The sequence below is a fragment of the Macaca fascicularis genome, chromosome 13 (genome assembly GCF_037993035.2).
Source record: "Macaca fascicularis isolate 582-1 chromosome 13, T2T-MFA8v1.1".
NCBI lineage: Eukaryota > Metazoa > Chordata > Mammalia > Primates > Cercopithecidae > Macaca > Macaca fascicularis.
The window spans coordinates 50,801,013-50,821,596 of record NC_088387.1 but is presented as its reverse complement, the minus strand read 5'-3'; the positions used below and the strand labels follow the sequence as shown (position 1 = coordinate 50,821,596).

Below are 20,584 nucleotides of genomic sequence, written 5' to 3'. Positions count from 1 at the left end.
CTCTGGCTGAGGGCGAGTCCGGAACCTGTGCGCAGCGGAACTTTCGGCTCTGACATCCACGTTGCGCTACGCGCCTGTTTGCCGAGCGGTTTCCGGGCGGCTCCCTTCCCTTGCATGCGGCATTGTGTCGGGAGTTGCTGACAGCCATGGCCCCGCGGGTCTGGCGTCGACGGACCCTGGAGCGGTGTCTGGCAGAAGTCGGCAAAGCCACGGGTCGGCCCGAGTGCTTCCTCACGTAAGTGCGCAGATCCTGGGCTCGGGGTGCGACCGGGGTCTCACGTGGACGCGGGTTGCAAATTGTGGAGCTGGGGTAAGGTAAGGGGAAATATAAATCACTTTTCCCTAAATTTCGGAGTCTGTACTTTCCTAGGCTATCAAAATTTTAAAAATTGTTAACATTTATATAGATGGATCTCTCAATTGAGTGTTACTGAAATCACCCTAACCTCAGTTATTAACGGCTAGAAGCTTCCCTTGGGCTTCTTACACCCGCATCCCTCTACACACAAACTGTTGGTTTCTCTTTCCTCCAGTGTGCTCCTAAAGCATTCAGTGCTTAGCATACTTTATTGAAAGTACGAACTTGTCACTTGTCTGTCCACCCCCCACAACTAAGCTTCTTGAGAATTAGAACTTTCATGTCTCTTGCCAGCACAAGCGTTTTATATGTATTTTGTTGAAGAATTTAAAATACGATCTATGAAATTATTACTCATTTATATTTCAAACCTCGGCTCACAGCAACTACAGATTTTGCTTAGTTTGAATTCAGTAACACACAACTGGGATATCCGCACTGTGCAACTTTTAACGATTTTTAAAATTTTGGTACTGTCAAGCATCTCAAATTCACTGCGTCCAAAATAGAGCTGTTGTTTCTGCTTAATAGAATTATTGTTTCTGCCCACCCATACTCTGCCATCCCCTGAAGTCCTTTTCCCATGCTCACCTGTCAAGCACGTCCGTGTGAAGAGACCACTAAAACAGGCTTTGTGTGAGCAACAAGGCTGTTTATTCACTTGGGTGCAAGTGGGCTGAGTCCGAAAAGAGAGCGAACGGTGATGGGGAAGAGGTTGCTTTATAGGAGCTGGGTAGGTAATGGAAAATTACAGTAAAAGGTGGTTATCTGTTGTTAGCAGAGGAGGAGGTCACAAGGTACATGGTGGGGAGATCATAAGACTTACTCTCTAGAAGAAGAATATCACAAGGTCCATTGATCAGTTAAGGTAGGGCAGGGACAAGTCACAATGGAGGAATGTTGTAATCTTGGTTAATCAGTTAAGGCAGGAACTGACTGTTTTACTTCTTTGGTGGTTTTTCCGGTGCCCCAGACTTCTTGGCTCCTGCGGGCCACCTGGACGTATATGTGCAGGTCGCAGGGGTTACAATGGCTGAGCTTGGGCTCAGAGGCCTGACACCACCACGCAAGCCTTCCCTATCTCAGTAAATGGCACTTCTGTCTTTCCAGTTTCTCAAACATGAAAGTAGGCTGCTACTTTATTGTCTTCGTTTTTCTCTATTCTATATCTAATTCCTTAGCAGTCCTGTCAGTTCTACCTCCAAACTAAGCATATTCACTGCTCTAACTCCAGTTTACATCACCATTATCCTTTGCCTGGAATGCTGCATCAATCAACCTTCTAATCACCGTACTTTTCCTCCTCCTCCCTCCTCCCTTTCTTCTTCCTTCGTGTAAATCATCATTTCATCCCTCTACTTAAAATGTTTTCTCTTTTTTTTTTTTTTTTTTTTTGAGACAGTCTCGCTCTGCCGCCCAGGCTGGAGTGCAGTGGCCGGATCTCAGCTCACTGCAAGCTCCGCCTCCCGGGTTCACGCCATTCTCCTGCCTCAGCCTCCCGAGTAGCTGGGACTACAGGCGCCCGCCACCTCGCCGGGCTAGTTTTTTGTATTTTTTAGTAGAGACGGGGTTTCACTGGGTTAGCCAGGATGGTCTCGATCTTCTGACCTTGTGATCCACCCGTCTCGGCCTCCCAAAGTGCTGGGATTACAGGCTTGAGCCACCGCGCCCGGCCTAAAATGTTTTCTCTTTACACTTTAAATGACAAACTCTTACTCCTGAGCCACGCGTAATTTGGCTCCCATCAGTCTCTCCAGCTTCACCTTCTGCCTCCTTCACACTTTAGCCGTGCTTACCTTTTTGTTCCTCAAGCTCACCTCTAGAGGATTTGCATCTTAGAGGATTTCTTCTGCCTGGAATACGTGTTTCCCAATCTTTATAAGACCATCTCCTTATCTACAGCTTTCCCCTCAAATGTGGCATCTAAGAGAGGTTTTCCTTGACCACTGTAGCCAAAGCAAATGTTGATCATTGAATGAATAAGTGAATGAATGAATGGAGTTGTATATAATGTAGCAGAATTGATGATTTAAGGCTAATTTACTACATATCTCCAAGCAAATAAATTTGTAGTGGTTTTCCTGCCTAAAATCTATACAGCTGATTCACAGATACTTGGTTGACAGGTTTTATATATCAATGTAGGTCATCAGCTTATATGTTGTTGGGGGCCAGAATCTATACTTACACTTCATTCAAATTTGATTTTACAAAAGAGTTGGGTTTTTAAATTTTATTAAGAGTGCTGTGAAATTATTACCTATGATTCTAAATCTCAATTCCTCCCAATAGGATTCAAGATGGATTGGCATCAAAGTTCACTTCTTTAACAAAAGTGCTTTATGACTTTAATAAAATATTAGAGAATGGTAGGATCCATGGAAGCCGCTTGCAAAAACTTGTGATAGAAAATTTTGATGATGAGCAGATTTGGCAACAACTGGAATTGCAAAATGAACCAATTTTACAATACTTTCAGAATGCAGTTAGTGAAACAATTAATGATGAAGACATCAGTCTTCTCCCAGAGAGTGAAGAACAGGAACGTGAAGAGGATGGTTCAGAGATAGAGGCTGATGACCAGGAGGACCTAGAAGATTTAGAAGAGGAGGAAGAAGTGTCAGACATGGGTGATGATGATCCTGAAGTGGGTGAGAGAACTAAAAACTCGAGCAAATCTGGTCTGAGGAAAAGCCCAGTTTTCAGTGATGAGGATTCTGACCTTGACTTTGATATCAGCAAATTGGAACAGCAGAGCAAGGTGCAACACAAAGGACATGGAAAACCTAGAGAAAAGTCTGTAGTAGATGATAAATTCTTCAAACTCTCCGAAATGGAGGCCTATTTAGAAAACATAGAAAAAGAAGAGGAAGGAAAAGATGATAATGATGATGAGGAGGAAGATATTGATTTTTTTGAAGATATTGATTCTGATGAAGATGAAGGGGGACTGTTTGGAAGTAAAAAACTTAAGGTAAAGTTTTGAGAGAGGAGAGAACACTTTCCTCCTCAAATTAGCTTTCGTTCTCTTTTTCTAGGGGAGATTTAATTGTAGTTAGAAGTTTTAGTGATAAGAAATATTGTGCTCTATCTTATCAGTTACAAATGAATCTTCTTCCGTTCAATTTATGTTCCAGTTGGTCTTACAGTTTTGTGGTAGTGTTATTAGTTGCCATTTTCATCTAATCACTATTTAGTTATTAGTTTAGTTATTAGTTATTAGCTCATAGTGTTATTAAGTCAGAAAGTAATATATACATACAAATCTATGTGCATGTGTTAATATATTTTTCTATTCCTAACTAATAGTTTTAAAAATCTTTTTAGTCAGGTAAAAGTTCCAGAAATCTGAAATACAAAGATTTTTTTGATCCAGTTGAAAGTGATGAAGACACAACAAGTGTTCATGATGATGAGCTGGATTCAAACAAAGATGATGATGAAATTGCTGAAGAGGAAGCAGAAGAACTAAATATTTCGGAAACGTGAGTATTTTGAACCATCCTTTATATTGTAGGCTGGAATTGCCCAATCATGTATGTGTACTCGTAGTTATCAAATGTGTCTGTCTTAAGAAGTTGGATTCTCTAATATCAGATATTCTCAAGATAGCCAGAGGAAAGTCTCTGAATGTAAAGGGACATTAGATATCACTTAATGAAGAAAAATATCACTGGTAGTAGCAATCAAACCTTCCTTACCAGGAACTTTGATTTGGTTTTGTGTCAATAAAATCCTGTTATTTTTGTGAGATAAGAGATTTGTATTGTAGATTGATGAATAATTTATTTTATATATGTTGGACACTTTTTGTTCTGTTTCTTTTTTTTTTTTTTTGAGACGGAGTCTTGCTCTGTCACCCAGGCTGGAGTGCAGTGGCGCAATCTCCACTCACTGCAAGCTCCGCCTCCCGGGTTCACGCCATTCTCCTGCCTCAGCCTCCCTTTGGGACTACAGATGCCCGCCATCACGCCTGGCTAATTTTTATTTTTTTGTAGTTTTAGTAGAGACGGGGTTTCACTGTGTTGGCCAGGATGGTCTCGATCTCCTGACCTCGTGATCTGCCCGTCTCGGCCTCCCTGTTCTGTTTCTTACATAGCATTTTACCTAAATAATACCTTTTGTTCCTTAATAACTGAATGATTTTGGAAGTTCTGAGTATTTGGTTGCATTAGGTATATAAAAGAAGAACTTTATTAAGGGAAAATTTGTTTCCTTTTGTTTTTCTAATGGAAAGTAGCATATTTTTTTTGTAAGAGTTTTGGTATTGTAGGGATGAAGATGATGACCTTGAAGAAAATGAAGACGATAAACAACATAAAGAAAGCTTGAAAAGAGTGACCTTTGCTTTACCAGATGACGAGGAAACTGAAGATACAGGTGTTTTAAATGTAAAGAAAAATTCTGATGAAGTTAAATCCTCTTTTGAAAAAAGGCAGGAAAAGGTAATTAGTAATTTATGGAATTTTTAATATACTTGACATTAACCATCCTTTGAAAACTATTAACCATCCTTTGAAAACAGATATCTTGGCCAGGTGCAGTGGCTCACGCCTGTAATCCTAGCACTTTGGCAGTCCGAAGCAAGAGGATCGCTTGAGCTCAGGAGTTCAGAACCAGCCTAGGCAACATAGTGAGACCTTGTCTCTACCAAAAATACAAAAATTATCTGGGCATGGTGATGTGTACCTGTAGTCCAACTACTCTGGTGGCTGAGGCGGGAGGATCACTTGAGCCTAGGAGGTTGATGCTGTGGTGAGCTATGATTGCATCACTGCTCTCTAGACTGGGTGGCAGAGCAAGACCTTGTCTTAAAACAAACAAAAACCCAAAAATCTTCCCATATGGAAAGCATCTGATGAGCAAAAGTCAGTGCCTGCATTTCAGTTTGGGGCCTGTGAGTAAAATAGTTGCTTCTGCTGGGCGCAGTGGCTCACACCTGTAATCCCAGCACTTTGGGAGGCTGAGGCAGGTGGATCACTTCAGTTCAGGAGTTCGAGACCAGCCTAGCTAACATGGTAAAACCTCATCTCTACTTAAAAAAAAAAAAAAAAAATAGGCATGGTGGCGGGCACCTGTAATCCCAGCTACTCGGGAGGCTGAGGCAGGAGAATCCCTTGAACCCAGGAGGCAGAGGTTGCAGTGAGCCGAGATGGTGCCACTGGATTCCAGCCTGGGTGGCAGAGTGCGACTCTGACTCAAAAATAAAAAAAATTTTTAAAGATAGTTGTTTTTTCCTTTGTCCCTAATGTCTTTATATATATAGCATGTCTCTCCTGATAAAGCTGTCCTGTGAGCCTCTTAACTGTTTTGACTGCTTTGGAGGATACTGTGTATGTCCTTTTTTTTTTTTTTTTTTTTTTTTTCTTTTTTTTTGAGATGGAGTTTCACTCTTGTCACCCAGGCTGGAGTGCAGTGGCGTGATCTTAGCTCACTGCAACCTCTACCTTTCAGGTTCAAACAATTCTCCTGCCTCAGCTTCCTGAGTAGTTGGGATTACACCACGCCCAGCTAATTTTTTTGTATTTTTAGTAGAGACAGGGTTTCACCATGTTGGCCAGGCTGGACTGAAACTCCTGACCTCGGGTGATCCACCCGCCTCAGCCTCCCAAAGTGCTGGGATTACAGGTGTGAGTCACTGCGCCCGGCCGACATCACCTGTGTCTTTAAGGTACTCCACAGATTTTTGTGAGTGCCGAATAGCCAGAATTTTAATTTATACCATTGCAAACATATCTTCAAAGTTGGTAAAAATTGTTTCTTTGTGTCATGATTTCAGACAAGTGAAATTTAATTTTTGTAGATGTAGTCTGGGTCTAATAATTTGGCTCTATCATTTATTTATCTTAAAATTTTTATCACAATAAAAATGAGAATAGGGCCAGGCACAGTGGCTCACACCTGCACTTTGGGAGGCTGAGGAGGGAGGATTGTTTAGAGCCCAGGAATTCGAGGCCAACCTAGGCAACGGGGCAAAAGCCCATCTCCACTAAAAGTTAAAAAAGTCAGCTGGGCATGGTAGTGTGCGCCTATGGTATTTGCTACTCGAGAGGCGGATGGGGGAGGATCTCTGGAGTCCAGCAGTTCAAGGCTGCAGTCGAGATATGATTGCACCACAGCACTCCAGCCTGGGCAACAGAGCTAGAGACTGTGTAAAAAAAAAAAAAAAAAAATGAGAATAGGCAGATAATAAAAGATACCAAGAATATCAAAAGAATTGTTTTTAAAATTTGAGAATCTGAATTAAATCCGTGGTTGTCAGATTGTCCCCAGAAGATAGAGAAATTCTAAGGTAAAAAAAGCACCATTATAAAATATCAATGAGTTAGTGTCCTTCCACCCTACTCCTCCCGCCCTCCCCCAACACATAAAGAAAGAAAGGTTTGGTTTTATTGTGAAATTACATCAGACCTTCAAGTTAAGTTTCAGTAAATCACAAATAATTTATTTCAGTTTCCACATATAAAGAATAAAGTAGAACTTTCAAACTTTTTTTTTTTGAAACTGTTAGAACATGAAAACCCAAACCTGACAAAGGTAGCATTAAAACACACGCGCGCGCGCACACACACACACACACACACACAAATTCACGAACGGGGTTGCAAAAATCCTGCAGCACGGTGGAAGAATTATGCCACACAACTGCATGAACCTTATTCTCTTGAATCAGTATTAGAAAATCTAGTATGATTCCTGACTGCAAGACATTAAGGAGAAAAAAACATGGTCACCTCCATATGTCAGAAAAACATTTGATAAAATTCAATATTCATTTCTAATTTTTTTTTCACTCCTAGTGGAATACAAATATATCTAAGCCAAAAGCTGCCATCATGCATGATGGGTGAAATTCTAGAAGCATCCCTTTAAGATTAGGAATGAGACAAGATGTCCAGTATTACAGTTACCACTGTTGATTAACATTCTTTTAGACTCATAAGCCAGCGTAACTACAAAAGATAAGGATAAGAGATTAGGAAAACTGCCAGGGGTGGTGGCTCATGCCTATAATCCCAGCACTTTGGGAGACCAAGGTAGGAGGATTGCTTGAGCTCAGGAGTTTGAGACCAGCCTGGGCAACATGGTAAGACCTCGTCTCTACCAAAAATACGAAAATTAGTCAGGCGTGGTTGCACGTGCCTGTGGTCCCAGTTATTTGGGAGTCTGAGGAGAGAGGATTGCTTGAGCCTGGGAGGTGGAGGTTGCAGTGAGCTGAGATCACGCAACTGCTCTCCAGCCTAGGCAACCAAGTGAGACTGTCTCAAAAAAAAAAAAAAGATTAGGAATGCTGCAGATGTAATTATATTCCACTAGAAGTGAAAAATGAATGCGTTAGTATTTGGAGAGGAAACCGAATGGATAAACTGAATTGATATTAGGAAAGTAAGAGAATTCTGTAAGATAGCTGAAAAGGCTGGCATTTTTTTTTTTTTTTTTTTTTTTTTTTTTTTTTTGAGACGGAGTCTCGCTCTGTCGCCCAAGCTGGAGTGCAGTGGCCGGATCTCAGCTCACTGCAAGCTCTGCCGCCCGAGTTTACACCATTCTCCTGCCTCAGCCTCCCGAGTAGCTGGGACTACAGGCGCCCGCCACCTCGCCCGGCTAGTTTTTTGTATTTTTTAGTAGAGACGGGGTTTCACCGTGTTAGCCAGGATGGTCTTGATCTCCTGACCTCGTGATCCGCCCGTCTCGGCCTCCCAAAGTGCTGGGATTACAGGCTTGAGCCACCACGCCCGGCCAAGGCTGGCATTTTATACACTGAAGTCATCATTGTTGTCTTTTAGAAGTTAGAGATAATGACCCGGCGTGGTGGCTCACGCCTATAATCCCAGCACTTGGTGAAACTCCGTCTCTACTAAAAAATACAAAAATTAGCTGGGCATGGTGGCACACGCCTGTAATCCCAGCTACTCGGGAGGCTGAGGCAGGAGAATTGCTCAGGAGACGGAGGTTGCAGTGAGCTGAGATAACACCACTGCACTCCAGCCTAGGCGACAGAGTGAGACTCTGCCTCAAAAAAATATAAAAAAAGGAGTTAGAATAAGAATTTGAGTTTGGAGTCAAAAGAGTCAGACTCCATCAGATACTAATATTCTAATCAAAGAATTACTTCACTTGCGAATAGATAGATCACTTGAATAAAATAGAGCCCAGAAACAAACCCAAATGCTTCTGGGGAGTTTAGTATATTATAAACATGGCATTTTAAATCAGTGAGGAAAAGAAATGGTTTGCAGCTCACCCCACCATAGGCAGCAGAAATAGGAAGTCATTGACAAAATAAAAAGATGGCAAGAACAGAATTGTAGAACAGTACATTTCTTGCTTTCCCACTTTTTAAAGTATTTTTTACTTTTACACAAATATAAGTGTAATTTTATTTTCTAAATGTATACTAATTATTTTGTGTCTTAGATGAATGAAAAAATTGCATCTTTAGAAAAAGAGTTGTTAGAAAAAAAGCCGTGGCAGCTTCAGGGGGAAGTGACAGCACAGAAGAGGCCAGAGAACAGCCTCTTGGAGGAGACCCTGCACTTTGACCATGCTGTCCGGATGGGTATGGTGCCCTCTTCTGTAAAGTGGTCATGTCTGTGCTTTTTCCATGGTTCCATTTCATACAAAGATTTGGGGTGATGTTTCTTTTCCCTCAACTTTTTATTTTAAAAATTTGTAAACACATGGCTTGGCACGGCGGCTCTCGCCTGTAATCCCAGCACTTTGGGAAACTGAGGCAGACAGCTCACCTGAGGTCAGGAGTTTGAGACCAGCGTGGCCAACATGGTGAAACCCCATCTCTACTACAAATACAAAAATCAGCTGGGTATGGTGGCAGGTGCCTGTAATCCCATCTACTCGGGAGGCTGAGGCAGGAGAATCCCTTGAACCTGGAAAGGGGAGGTTGCAGTGAGTCAAGGTCATGCTGATGTACTCCAGCCTGGACGATAGAGCAACACTCCGTCAAAAAAGAAAAAAACAACTTATAAACACAGAAAAGTTGAAAAAATATTACAGTGAACATCTATATGCTATTCAACTGGATTCACCAGTTACCATTTTGTCGTATCTACTTTCTCTCCTCAGCATATGTAAGAATGTATATGTGCCCCTTTTTTAAGTAAGTTGCCAGTCTCATGGCACTTCACTTTTAAGTGCTTTTGCAGGTATCTTCTAAGAACTAGGACATTCTCCTATATAATCACAATACCATTAATCCACCCCAAAAATTTAACATCAGTACACTGATGATACCTAATATATAGTTTTTAATCAAGTTTTTTGCAGTAATCTGTTGCAAAGGCTTGCATCCTGTCATGGTCCACTGATTAAATTTTGAACTCCAACCTGAAACCGTGGTCATCTCATTGCCTTCTTTCTTGTACCCATTAAGTCAAAATGAGTTTTCATTTTATTTCAATGGAAGAGAGAATGGAAAAGAGGGGAAGAGTCCTTGGGTACCTTGGATAAAGTATTAGCACTTACTACCATATGTATCCTAGTTTTGTGGTTTTCAAACTTCAGGGAGTATCACAAGGCTTATTAAAGCACAGATAGCTGTCCCTCTTCCCCACTTTCTGATTCAGGAGGTATGGGGGTGGCCCAGGAATTTGCATTTCTAACAAGTTCCCACGTGTTGCTGACGCTGTGGGTCCAAGGACTGCAATGTGAGAATCAGTGGTCTAGTGGATATCTACCTAATGAATAAATGTTGTATTTCCTTTAGCACCTGTGATTACAGAGGAAACCACCCTTCAACTGGAAGATATCATTAAACAGAGGATAAGAGATCAGGTCAGTAAGAATTAAATTTAACTTAATTGAAATGTCACTGAAATTTTTAGGAATAATGTGAGAGTACTTTGAGAGTGGGACTATTGCTTTTTATTTTCACTTAATGTTCACAAACCTTAAATCTAGGCTACCTAGTCAGCTTTTGTTGTGTGAGGTGCTGCTCTTTAGTAGTACCTAGGAAAGACGAGTATTGTGCCTGAGAGGAGCCAGAAGCCATTAGTCTTGCTGACCTTTTGGGCGGTGCTTAATGAAGCTGGTGGCTGACCTGTGGTGGTTGCACCCAGAACCCTTGGCTTAGGCACAGTATCTGGTGTGGCACATTACTCAGTATATATGTCTTAGTCTTTTTCCTGTTGCTTATAACAGAATATCTGAAACTGGGTGACTTATAAAGAAAAAGAATACAGTTGTGGAGGCCGAGGAGTCCAAGGTGGAGGAGCCTTCTTATCAGAGGGGATTCTGCAGAGTCCCAAGGTGGTGCAGGGCATCACATGGTGAAAGGGCTGAGCATGCTAAGATGCTGGCTCAGGTGTCTCTTGCTCTTCTTAAGAGCCACCATTCCCCCACCAATGATAACCCATTAATCCATAAATGCAACTGCCATTCATGAGGGCAGAACCCTGGTGATCCAGTCATGTCCTAGAAGGCCCCACATCTCAGTTTTGCCACATCAGGGATTAAGTTTCAAAATGAATTTTGGAGGGGACGTTCAAACCCTAACATTTGTGGTAGTACTACAATTTAAAACCACTTCTCAATGGTGTATTTTTTTCAAATGTTAAAAACCTAGTGGTTTTTGTTAAAGAATTGATATGATTTTGTAAACTTAGAATAAATCTTAGATATATAGCATGTATAGTAAGAAATGGCTTTATAACATGTGTATAATGTTTGCCTACACTTGTAGGTCTAAAATAGAGTTTGAAGGGTGAGTATCATGTGCAGAACATCTTAAAATTTGAAATGAAATGTGATAAACTAACTCAAGGCTTGACTTTTAAACAAACTGTGTTGGGGAAATGTGGAATTAAAGTTGGTAACGAGGAAGGAAGACTCATTTAAAACAAAAAACAGAAAAAGATATTTGAGTACTGCCGCCTTTGCTTTCCAAATGTTTATTCTTTGTGACTTGAATAGTTATTTCAGAAGTTGAAAATTTTCTTTTTGCTATAATTTGCTTACTCTGGAATAATGAGTAATAATAAATATAACTGATATATTTATAATAATTTATTAATATATTAATGATAATTTATTAATATATTGATAATATTTATTATAACAATATTCCAGAGGAAGATTCTTAAGTGAACCTAGAAATAAATTGTAGGTTTTGTTATGTTCTACCTGCCCTTTATGTTTCAGGCTTGGGATGATGTAGTACGTAAAGAAAAACCTAAAGAGGATGCATATGAATATAAAAAGCGTTTAACCTTAGACCATGAGAAGAGTAAATTGAGCCTTGCTGAAATTTATGAACAGGAGTACATCAAACTCAACCAGGTGAGGAAGCCTGTAAGGCAAAACCGTTATTATTAAAGAAATAGAAGTAGAGATCTAGGCTTTTTGTGACTGTTGAAAACATGAAATGGAAATCTTGAGCTCTTCAGCTACATCATTTAAGTATAAGACAGAGCATGCTAGGAATAGAAGGGTTCTAATATTCCCGCTTTATGTGAGGGGTTGCGGGGGTTGCTTTGCAATTAGGCTTTGGTCACCTGATACTTTTACAACTAATTATTAGCTTTCCAGCAATTATTATGGTGGTGCTACAACTTTAAAACCATTTCTCATTGATATTTTGAAGTAACTAACATATTTTACATGATTATAAATTCATTCTGATTTTTAGGTCTATTTTTTCTTTCACTTAACTAAAATCTCTGGGCTGGGTGTAGCGACACATACCTATAATCCCAGCACTTTGGGAGGCTGAGGCGGGCGGATTGCTTGAGGTCAGGAGTTTGAGACCTGTCTGGCCAACATGGTGAAACCCCGTCTCTGCTAAAAATATGAAAAAATTAGACAGTTGTGGTGGCGTGTGCCTGTAATCCCAGTTACTTGGGAAGCTGAAGCAGGAGAATTGCTTGAACTAGGGAAGTGGAGGTTGCAGTGAGCCGAGATCACATCATTGCTCTCCAGCCTGGGCGACAGAGCGAGACTCCATCTCAAAAAAAAAAAAAAAAAGAAAGAAAAGAAATCTCTGGTTAAATAATAGGACAAGGTCATATTCCTAGGAATATTGTATGCTGATATAATGATCGAATTATTCCTTCACATTTGATTTAGTGGGAATGTGGTTAATATGTACTTAGGGATCAGATGGCATTTTTTTCCTGCAAAAGCCATTTATGATTCCCAACAGATTTTTGTTAATGAATGCCCTTCAGTTAGCAACAGCAAATTGCCCTGATGCCACTGTGAAATTGAAGAACTGAGAAGATTTGAATTAAAATTCTTCCTGGCTGCTTTGCAATCCAAGGTGGTAGCTGAAGGAGGATGTGTACAGTTTCATTTGAATCTTTGAGGAGATTCAGTAGATACAGAAAGTATTTGGTGACCACGAGAGTTAAAAATTATATATGTAATGCAATAGTTTGTGCTAGCTCTAAATGTTAGTTTCGTTTCTCTCTTAGGAGTCAACAGCCAGTTCAGAAGTTTTTGAGGATGGACTTGGAGTTCTAGTAGCTAGGCTAATTCTGGAAGTGAAATGATGGTAAACAGCACATGTAGGAGCTTTTACTTACAGTTGTGTATATAAAGTGGCTCAGAAAAATGCTATATAGCAAATATACAGCTACATATTTGATTTTACAGCTATTGTTACCTAGAATGAGGTGAAAGGACATGTTTAGGATTTTTTAAAGTGTGAGGTAAGTTACAATAGTAAGAAGCGATAGTAGCGTGATGCCTGACCATGGCTGGAAGGTGGGTGCTGATGATGGACATTGGAACCAGACCTGGATGCGTCTTTGTCATCAGGATCAGGAGGCAAAGAGCCTATCTTTTCCTAGTTCTGCTGGTTGTTTTTTTTTTTTTTTTTTGGGGGGGGTCTTAATAACAAAAAACAAAAAGCCCTCTTAGGCATTTAGAATAAGCATTTGGGGCCAAAGGGGACAGAGAGAGAAGCATGAAATTTACTTTTTCTCTTCAATAAAATTAACATTGCTGTCAGTTTTTTCAATGTGATTTGTCAGAATAAATCTTTAACACATTACATGTAAATAAAAGAAAAAAAAGTCCCTATCATCCAAATGGATATTTGGATAATTTTATGAAGTTTATATTAACACTTCTTTTTTTTCTTTTTTCTTTTTTTTTTTCGAGACAGAATCTTGCTCTGTCACCAGGCTGGAGTACAGTGGCGCGATCTAGGCTCACTGCAACCTCTGCCGCTCAGGTCCAAGCGATTCCCCTGCCTCAGCCTCCTGAGTAACTGGGATTACAGGTGCACACCACCAAGCCTGGCTATTTTTTTGTATTTTAGTAGAGACGGGGTTTCATTATGTTGGCCAGGATGGTCTCGATCTCCTGACCTCATGATCTGCCTGCCTCAGCCTCCCAAAGTGCTGAGATTACAGACATGAGCCACTGTGCCCAGCCAGCCACCGTGCTGGGCCTTTTTTTTTCTTTTTAATTGATGTGAGATTTATATAACATAAAATTAACCACTTAAGTGAACAAATTTGGAGCATTTAGGACAGTGTTATGTAACTACTAACTGTATCTCGTTCTAAAACATTTTTATCAGCCCACAATAAAGCCCCATATGCATTAAGCAGTTGCTACCCTTTCCTCACTTGTCCCAGCCCCAACAAACCCCAGTCTGCATTCTATCTCTGTGGATTTGCCTATTTTGGAACCATACCATATGTGGCCTTCCATTTCTGACAACTCATTGAGCGTCATGTTTTCAAGACTGGCATTTGTCAGTGCTTCATTTCTTTTTTATGGTTGCACAGTATTCCATTATGTGTGTGTACCACAGTTTACCTGCTCATCCACTGATGGACATTCAGGCTGTTTCCATCTGTTGACTGTTAATAGTGCCGTGTACATGTATTTGTTTGAGTATCTGTTTTTAATTCTCTTGGTTGTACACCCAGGAGTGGCATTGCTGGGTCAGATGGTAATTCTCTGTGTAGCTTTTTGAAGACCTGCCAAGCTTGTTGCCACTGTGACCGCATGATTTTACATTCCTACCTATCAATAATGCACAAAGGTTCCAGTTTCTTCATCCTTGCCAACACTTGTTATCACTTGCTATTTTCCTTAAAAAAACAAAACAAAACAAAACTGTAGCTATCTTAGGAGGAATAGCTTAATTTTTGACAGAAGTAAATACCAAGGTTGTTAAATTTTTAAGTTCTGAATATTAGAGGTAATGGTTACTGTAGCTCCTAAAATGCACATCACATCTCTGGAAGGTGCTGGAACCCTCATGGTACTGCTGCTTTTAATTTTGCTTTTGGAATGTTTCCTTGTAGCTGAAGCTTTGGTGATGAGAAGTTGGGAATACCCTCATTGACCTTTAGTGTTTTGTCCTGTGATATATATCAAGTCTCTTAGTTTGACATTGTTGAACTTATTTCCTAAGCAAAAAACAGCAGAAGAAGAAAATCCAGAGCATGTAGAAATTCAGAAGATGATGGATTCCCTCTTCTTAAAATTGGATGCCCTCTCAAACTTCCACTTTATCCCTAAACCGGTAAGTGTGTTAACAGTTCAGTGTGTAGCTAGAGCAGGGTGACCTTCATAGCTTTGATCCTTTGTGAGACTAGCTCTTTATTTTGTTTCAGGATACAAACTTGTAGTAATTTCCTGTAAATTCCAGGCAGGGTCTCCATGAGGAAGGCTCAGTTCTGGTTCCATGACAGTTCTGGCTGTACCCAGATCTTCATTGAGCCCCTGCCAGCTGGGGCTGGCATGGTCAGGCATCCCACTACTACTGCCTCTTACTATTTTAACTTACCTCACACTTTAAAAGACCCTCAGCCATAGCCACAGGGGCTCCTCCCTTCTCTACCCTCTCAGTCTTATTGCATTTTCATTGTATAATGGGTTTGGAGACGTATGGATATCTATTCCCAGCATTTATGGAGTATCTGCTATGTGTTATATTACATACATTAATAATATGTATGTGTCTTTACATACATTAACACTTAATGCACACAACACTGAGGCAGGTACTATAGTTTCCATTTCTCAGGGGAGAAAACCAAGGTTTAGGAGGTGGGAGGGTGAGAACTAACTCTGGGCCCATGCTGTCTCCGCTGCATGATGTTCCCTCACCAGGCCCAACCCTCTCAAATGCTCCTCCCCTGTCTGTCTGTCACCCAGACTTGGCTCTACCTGTCTACTCCTTGGAGCCTCATCTACTCACCAGCTTCTGTGAACCCATAAAACATGCTTGTACCATCCTTTGGTACTTGTTCACATGTTGCCCTTTGGTGCCTGTGTTGTTGTCTGAAATGGAATGTCATGAATTAAGGACTAGTCTAGAAGTCAGAACCTGAGTTGAGTTCTGCTCCTAACTGGCTTTATGATACAGGCAATCACTTCACGTTTCATCTGTACAGAAGAGCTAATCTCCAAGATCCTTTCTTATTAGTTGATGGCTAGGTGATTTTTCCCCATGCAGATATTTTGTCTTCTCAGACAATAAGCTTTTTACCTGTTTTGTTTGTTTTTTTGGTGTATATGTATGCTTTTAATCCAGTTGTAATTACATGCTAGTAAGTTTTTGATGGCAGGAGCCATCTTTAGATTCCCAAAGTCCCTACTCTGGGTTGTGTGAAATAAACAGGTGAAGAGATGAGTGGAATTTCTCAACTCCTCTTGTCCAGCAGGTCTTACTGAGGTGAAGGATGTGGGCCCTTTCTGGGCCTTACCTGTGTAATCTGGCTCTTCCCACCCCTTTGGTCTCCCTTGGCTCGCTACCCCCACCCGCACTGATCTTCTGATTCCTTCAGCAGGCCAAGTCCCTTGCGCTTTCTCGCTGTGCTCTTCCCCCTGGCCCAGTAGGCTGCACTTCCTTTTTGGCAAGGCTGGCTCCTTATTGCCCAGGCTAGACGCCTTCCCCTCCTTGCAGATGTTCCTTGGCTCCCTACCTAGGGTAGACTGCCCTTCCCGCCTTGCTGCATGTCTCACCACTCGGCTCCTTTTCCTCATAGTTGCATTGCACATTTGCAGGCATTCGCTAGTTGTTCATTGCTCTCTACTTGTCTTCAGGCAGCACAAAATGCATCTACTGTTCCACTCTGTTCCTTGCACTAGCTAGGATCTAATGCAGGGAAGCAGTTAGACATTCCTTGGAATATTGGGAAGTGAAGGAGAAGTGAATGTATTTGTGTCTATGTGCCCCAAATGAAAAGCCTTTCTTTTTTCCCATAAGAAATGTAGAATTGCTAGTGTAGGTTCTCTTTGATACTACTTTTTTCATGTTCTGGTTGGTATTTCACACACCATCTCTGTAGACTCCATTTACCAATCACAGCTATCATTTTTTGTGGCTTTTTTTTTTTCCTTTTTTTTCTTTTTTTTTTGAGACAATCTCACTCTATTGCCCAGGCTGGAGTGCACAATCTTGGCTCACTGCAACCTCTATCTCCTGAGTTTCAGCAATTCTCCTGCCTCAGCCTCTCGAGTAGCCGGGGCTACAGGCATGCACCACCATGCCCAGCTAATTTCTTAGTATTTTTAGTAGAGACGGGGTTTCACCATGTTGGCCAGACTGGTCTCAAACTCCTAACCTCAAATGATCCGCCCGCCTCGGCCTCCCAAAGTGCTGGGATTACAGGTGTGAGCCACTGTGCCCAGCCTTTTGTGGCTTTTTGGACTGTCTTCTTTTTCTCTGTATTTCTCTTTAAATGCTAGAATGGAATACAGTGTTTTTAGTAACAGTTGAATGGTGGTCCAGTAGAAGAAATGATTTCTTTCACACTCTCATTTTTCTCTCACTTAGAATCCAGGATCCTATTATGTTTATGGCTTTTGTTCTTTGTGAAGTTTCCTTGAGCAAATAGCTCCATGGACAGGATGGTGATGAGGAAGAAAGAATACTAATGTCATTGCAGTACATAGTCACCATTTTAATCACAGGATCAGTATGAAACCTGTTTTAATTACTGGATTTCTTGGGTAGTTCTTTCAAAAAAAGGCAAAAATCTGAAGCAGATGGTCCTTCAATTAACATTGCATCCTTTCCCCCTTTTTGTAATTGATAGCTTTGATTTATTTTGATACTGTTTTAGTTTTTCAAAATAGTTCAGTATTATTTCATATTTATGTTTATGGAGATGTTTTCAGTAGTTGAAAGATGAGGAAATTTATCAGTCGTCTGGTTTTGACTCTTGTTCCCATAAACGTCTTTCCTTGCATCTTTTTCCATATACTTCTTAGAGCTAGCGTTTTTTTCTGTAAGCAAAGTCAAGATAATAGAAATCAGCAAATCTTACCAAACAGCATTAATGGTTGTTTGAGAATGTCCACATGCATGGTAGATAGGAATAGTAGAGGAAGAGATGGAAGAACTGATGTTTGAAGATGGCAGAAATGTTATGGAAAAATGTAGAAATATGTGCTGTTGGAATGGTTTTGAGACGGAAAACCCTAAAATACCCAGGTCTCTGGGATCCTGAAGCAGTGCCGCCCCTCAGCACTGCCGTCATGCCAGTCCACTTAGGACTTTGGCTGTTACCATATCTAACGTTTTAAATAGTCTCCATTAGGTTTGCTGACTTTCAAGCAAGTGAAAAAAAAGATAATCTCCATAAAGTATTTTATAAATTATACTTTAAGTTAATAGGTTCACAGTTCACACATTTTGTGCGAGAGTCCCTTCTGGCTTCCCATTGAATATATTCTCTCTTTTCTAGCCTGTACCAGAGATTAAAGTTGTGTCAAATCTGCCAGCCATAACTATGGAGGAAGTAGCCCCAGTGAGTGTTAGCGATGCAGCTCTCCTGGCCCCAGAGGAGATCAAGGTAAGAAGCCAGTATTGAAACCTTAAATGTCTGTTACAAGTTAGTTGATTTTAGCCGGACTCCATTTATTTAATGTCATTTGTCTTGCATTTGTAGTTCTTATTCCAGTGTATCTCAGCAGTTTCTAAGTATAAGCAAACTAGTAATGTTACAATATTCAAATACCAGTCTCCTATATTGTGGCTTTATTATGAGGTACAGTTTGAGAGTTACCATAAGAGCAGTTTTAAAATAGCTAGTATCAATATCTTGTTATAATCCAATCCAAATACTAGCAGTGCTACTAAGTTTAAAACAAATTGCTTGCATTGCATATATACTAGCAATAGTTTAGTATCAGCATTTCCCCCTTATTTTATTCGTGTAATGCTAATTAGTAATGGAATCTGAATCTAGAATTGAGCATTTGGTTATCAAATGCAACAATCGCTGCCATGTGAACACTGAAGCTCATGCCTCACATAGTAATAATGGTTTCTGCCAGGTGCTCATCTTGCTGGCTGGCTTAGCAGCAGGGCCTTCCTTGTCCCTCCTCGCTTGATTTGCTACACCTACACTCACCCCTTCTGTCTGAGCCTCTGCCACTTCAGTGCTGGTGACAGCCCTGGCAGGATAGGCTGGCAGCTGAGGAGAAAAGAGATAAAATTGATCCTCACTAGAGAGATGTTTCCCTTCCCTTCCTCAGTCCCTTGGTCTCTGCCCTCTGTTCTCAGTCCAGTTGCTGTCATTAGCAGCTCAGAGCTGAGGCTGCCTCTGGTATGTCCCTGAAGCCCATTGGAATCTAAATGCTGTGGAGGGCTGGCTCCTCTTGTGCTGATAGGTTGAAAACCCAACTCTCCATGTTGCCTTCTTGTGAATTAGTTTGGGAACTGAACCGTCACTATAAGAGTCTGTGCTGTCAAAGAATGCATTTCAGGTTTTAAAGAACTGAGTTACCGGTGCTCACTGGAATGTAGGTGGGGATTGCTCTGCATCTTCGTGCACTTGGCCACAGACGCACAGCCTGCTCCCTAGCTACCCTGCAGTTTCTTCCATTCCAGTTTCCTAGTTGTTAAACTTGATTAACAAATATGTTGGTGGTTATTTTTTTAATAGGAGAAAAATAAAGCTGGAGATATAAAAACAGCTGCTGAAAAAACAGCTACAGACAAGAAACGAGAGCGAAGGAAAAAGAAATATCAAAAGCGTATGAAAATAAAAGAAAAGGAGAAGCGGAGAAAACTGCTTGAAAAGAGCAGTGTAGATCAAGCAGGGAAATACAGCAAAGCAGTAGCTTCGGAGAAGTTAAAACAGCTGACCAAAACTGGCAAAGCCTCCTTCATAAAGGTAAGGACAAGGGAAAGAAAATTGCTTAAGGGGACCTTTGTGGGGGAAGTGGATAGCAAGCACTGGGTGACTGGAATGTCTGAGCCAGCCGACAGCCCACCTGCGGGATGGAGGCGCGTGATGCTGACCGGCTGGAATCGCAACCTTTAATGTTCTGGGGTTTTTCATGTAGGGTCCTCACAATAACCTGGGTACTGGCAGCAGTTTGTCTTTCACTCCTTTCTCTCTTAGATTATAAGAACGTTGTTGTAGCAGTATGGAATACCTCTATGCTAACTGATTTAGTTTTCTGTAATTCTAGTCCTTTTTTTTCATATTTATGGTTGTATACGTTGTTGTAATGGTGATGTACTATTTTTGGCTTTTTTCACTTATAAGTACATTTTACAGCATAAGCATGTGTTGTTTTTAATTGCAGGATGAAGGTAAAGACAAAGCCTTAAAGTCCTCTCAAGCATTCTTTTCTAAATTACAAGATCAAGTAAAAATGCAAATCAATGATGCAAAGAAAGCAGAAAAGAAAAAGAAGAAAAGACAGGATATTTCTGTTCATAAATTAAAACTGTAATATATTTTGAATATAATGTAAATATGAATGTGTAAGCTTATGTTGTGTCATTGTTCTGTTTTATAATACAATTCTTGAGAACCTTTCTTTGCATTGGTGACAGATATTTGAGAGTTCCATAGTGTGAAAAGACAAACTCCTGACTATTTGCAAAGCCCTTCCGGTTTCCATTGGTGTGAAGCAGCACCTGGCTCCTCCCTAGGCCCTTCCTATTCAGGCACTGCCTGAGCTGATCCTGCTGTGCTCTTGCCATGGCCCAGGCCTGTGTGAGGGCCAGGCCAGCTTGTCCATATGGGCTGGTGTGCAAGCACTGGCCTGCAGGCTGAGAAGAGGACAGAGCCAGCCAACCCCCTCACAAGCAGCTGTCTACAGCAGAAGTCCTCACTCTTTGGGCTCTTAATTTCCTTCTCCCATTGCCCTGTCATTTCATAAAACAGTAGCATTTTCATGCCTGTGCCTTACTTCCTTCCCCTTTGGGAAATGATCTCATGTCATCTGAACAAAGGTTTAATGTAGGCTGTAGAGCCCTATCCACAGTCAGCTGCAGAGGACAGG

At 40.9% G+C, this 20,584-nt stretch overlaps 1 protein-coding gene across 2 annotated transcripts; it reads left to right on the top strand.

The window, feature by feature from the left end:
* Window positions 1-101: 101 nt before the first annotated feature.
* On the top strand, window positions 102-20,115 carry MPHOSPH10 (M-phase phosphoprotein 10). Of its 2 annotated transcripts, none has more exons than XM_005575635.4 (11): window positions 102-235; window positions 2,651-3,332; window positions 3,686-3,843; window positions 4,632-4,803; window positions 8,774-8,915; window positions 10,080-10,147; window positions 11,513-11,650; window positions 14,745-14,855; window positions 18,028-18,135; window positions 19,231-19,461; window positions 19,880-20,115. In XM_005575635.4, the coding sequence occupies exons 1-11, from the start codon at window positions 147-149 to the stop codon at window positions 20,027-20,029; spliced, it is 2,049 nt and encodes a 682-aa protein (XP_005575692.3). In that variant the 5' UTR covers window positions 102-146; the 3' UTR covers window positions 20,030-20,115. The 2 variants fall into 2 exon arrangements, with proteins under 2 accessions (XP_005575692.3, XP_073867673.1); XM_074011572.1 differs by having other exon boundaries at window positions 102-315.
* Window positions 20,116-20,584: the final 469 nt, after the last annotated feature.

Coding starts and splice junctions, on each gene's coding strand:
- MPHOSPH10 (XM_005575635.4), top strand. CDS start 147: ATGGCCCCGCGGGTCTGGCGTCGACGGACCCTGGAGCGGTGTCTGGCA. Junction 4,804..8,773: donor TTGAAAAAAGGCAGGAAAAG/GTAATTAGTAAT, acceptor TTTGTGTCTTAG/ATGAATGAAAAAATTGCATC. Junction 11,651..14,744: donor AGTACATCAAACTCAACCAG/GTGAGGAAGCCT, acceptor TTATTTCCTAAG/CAAAAAACAGCAGAAGAAGA.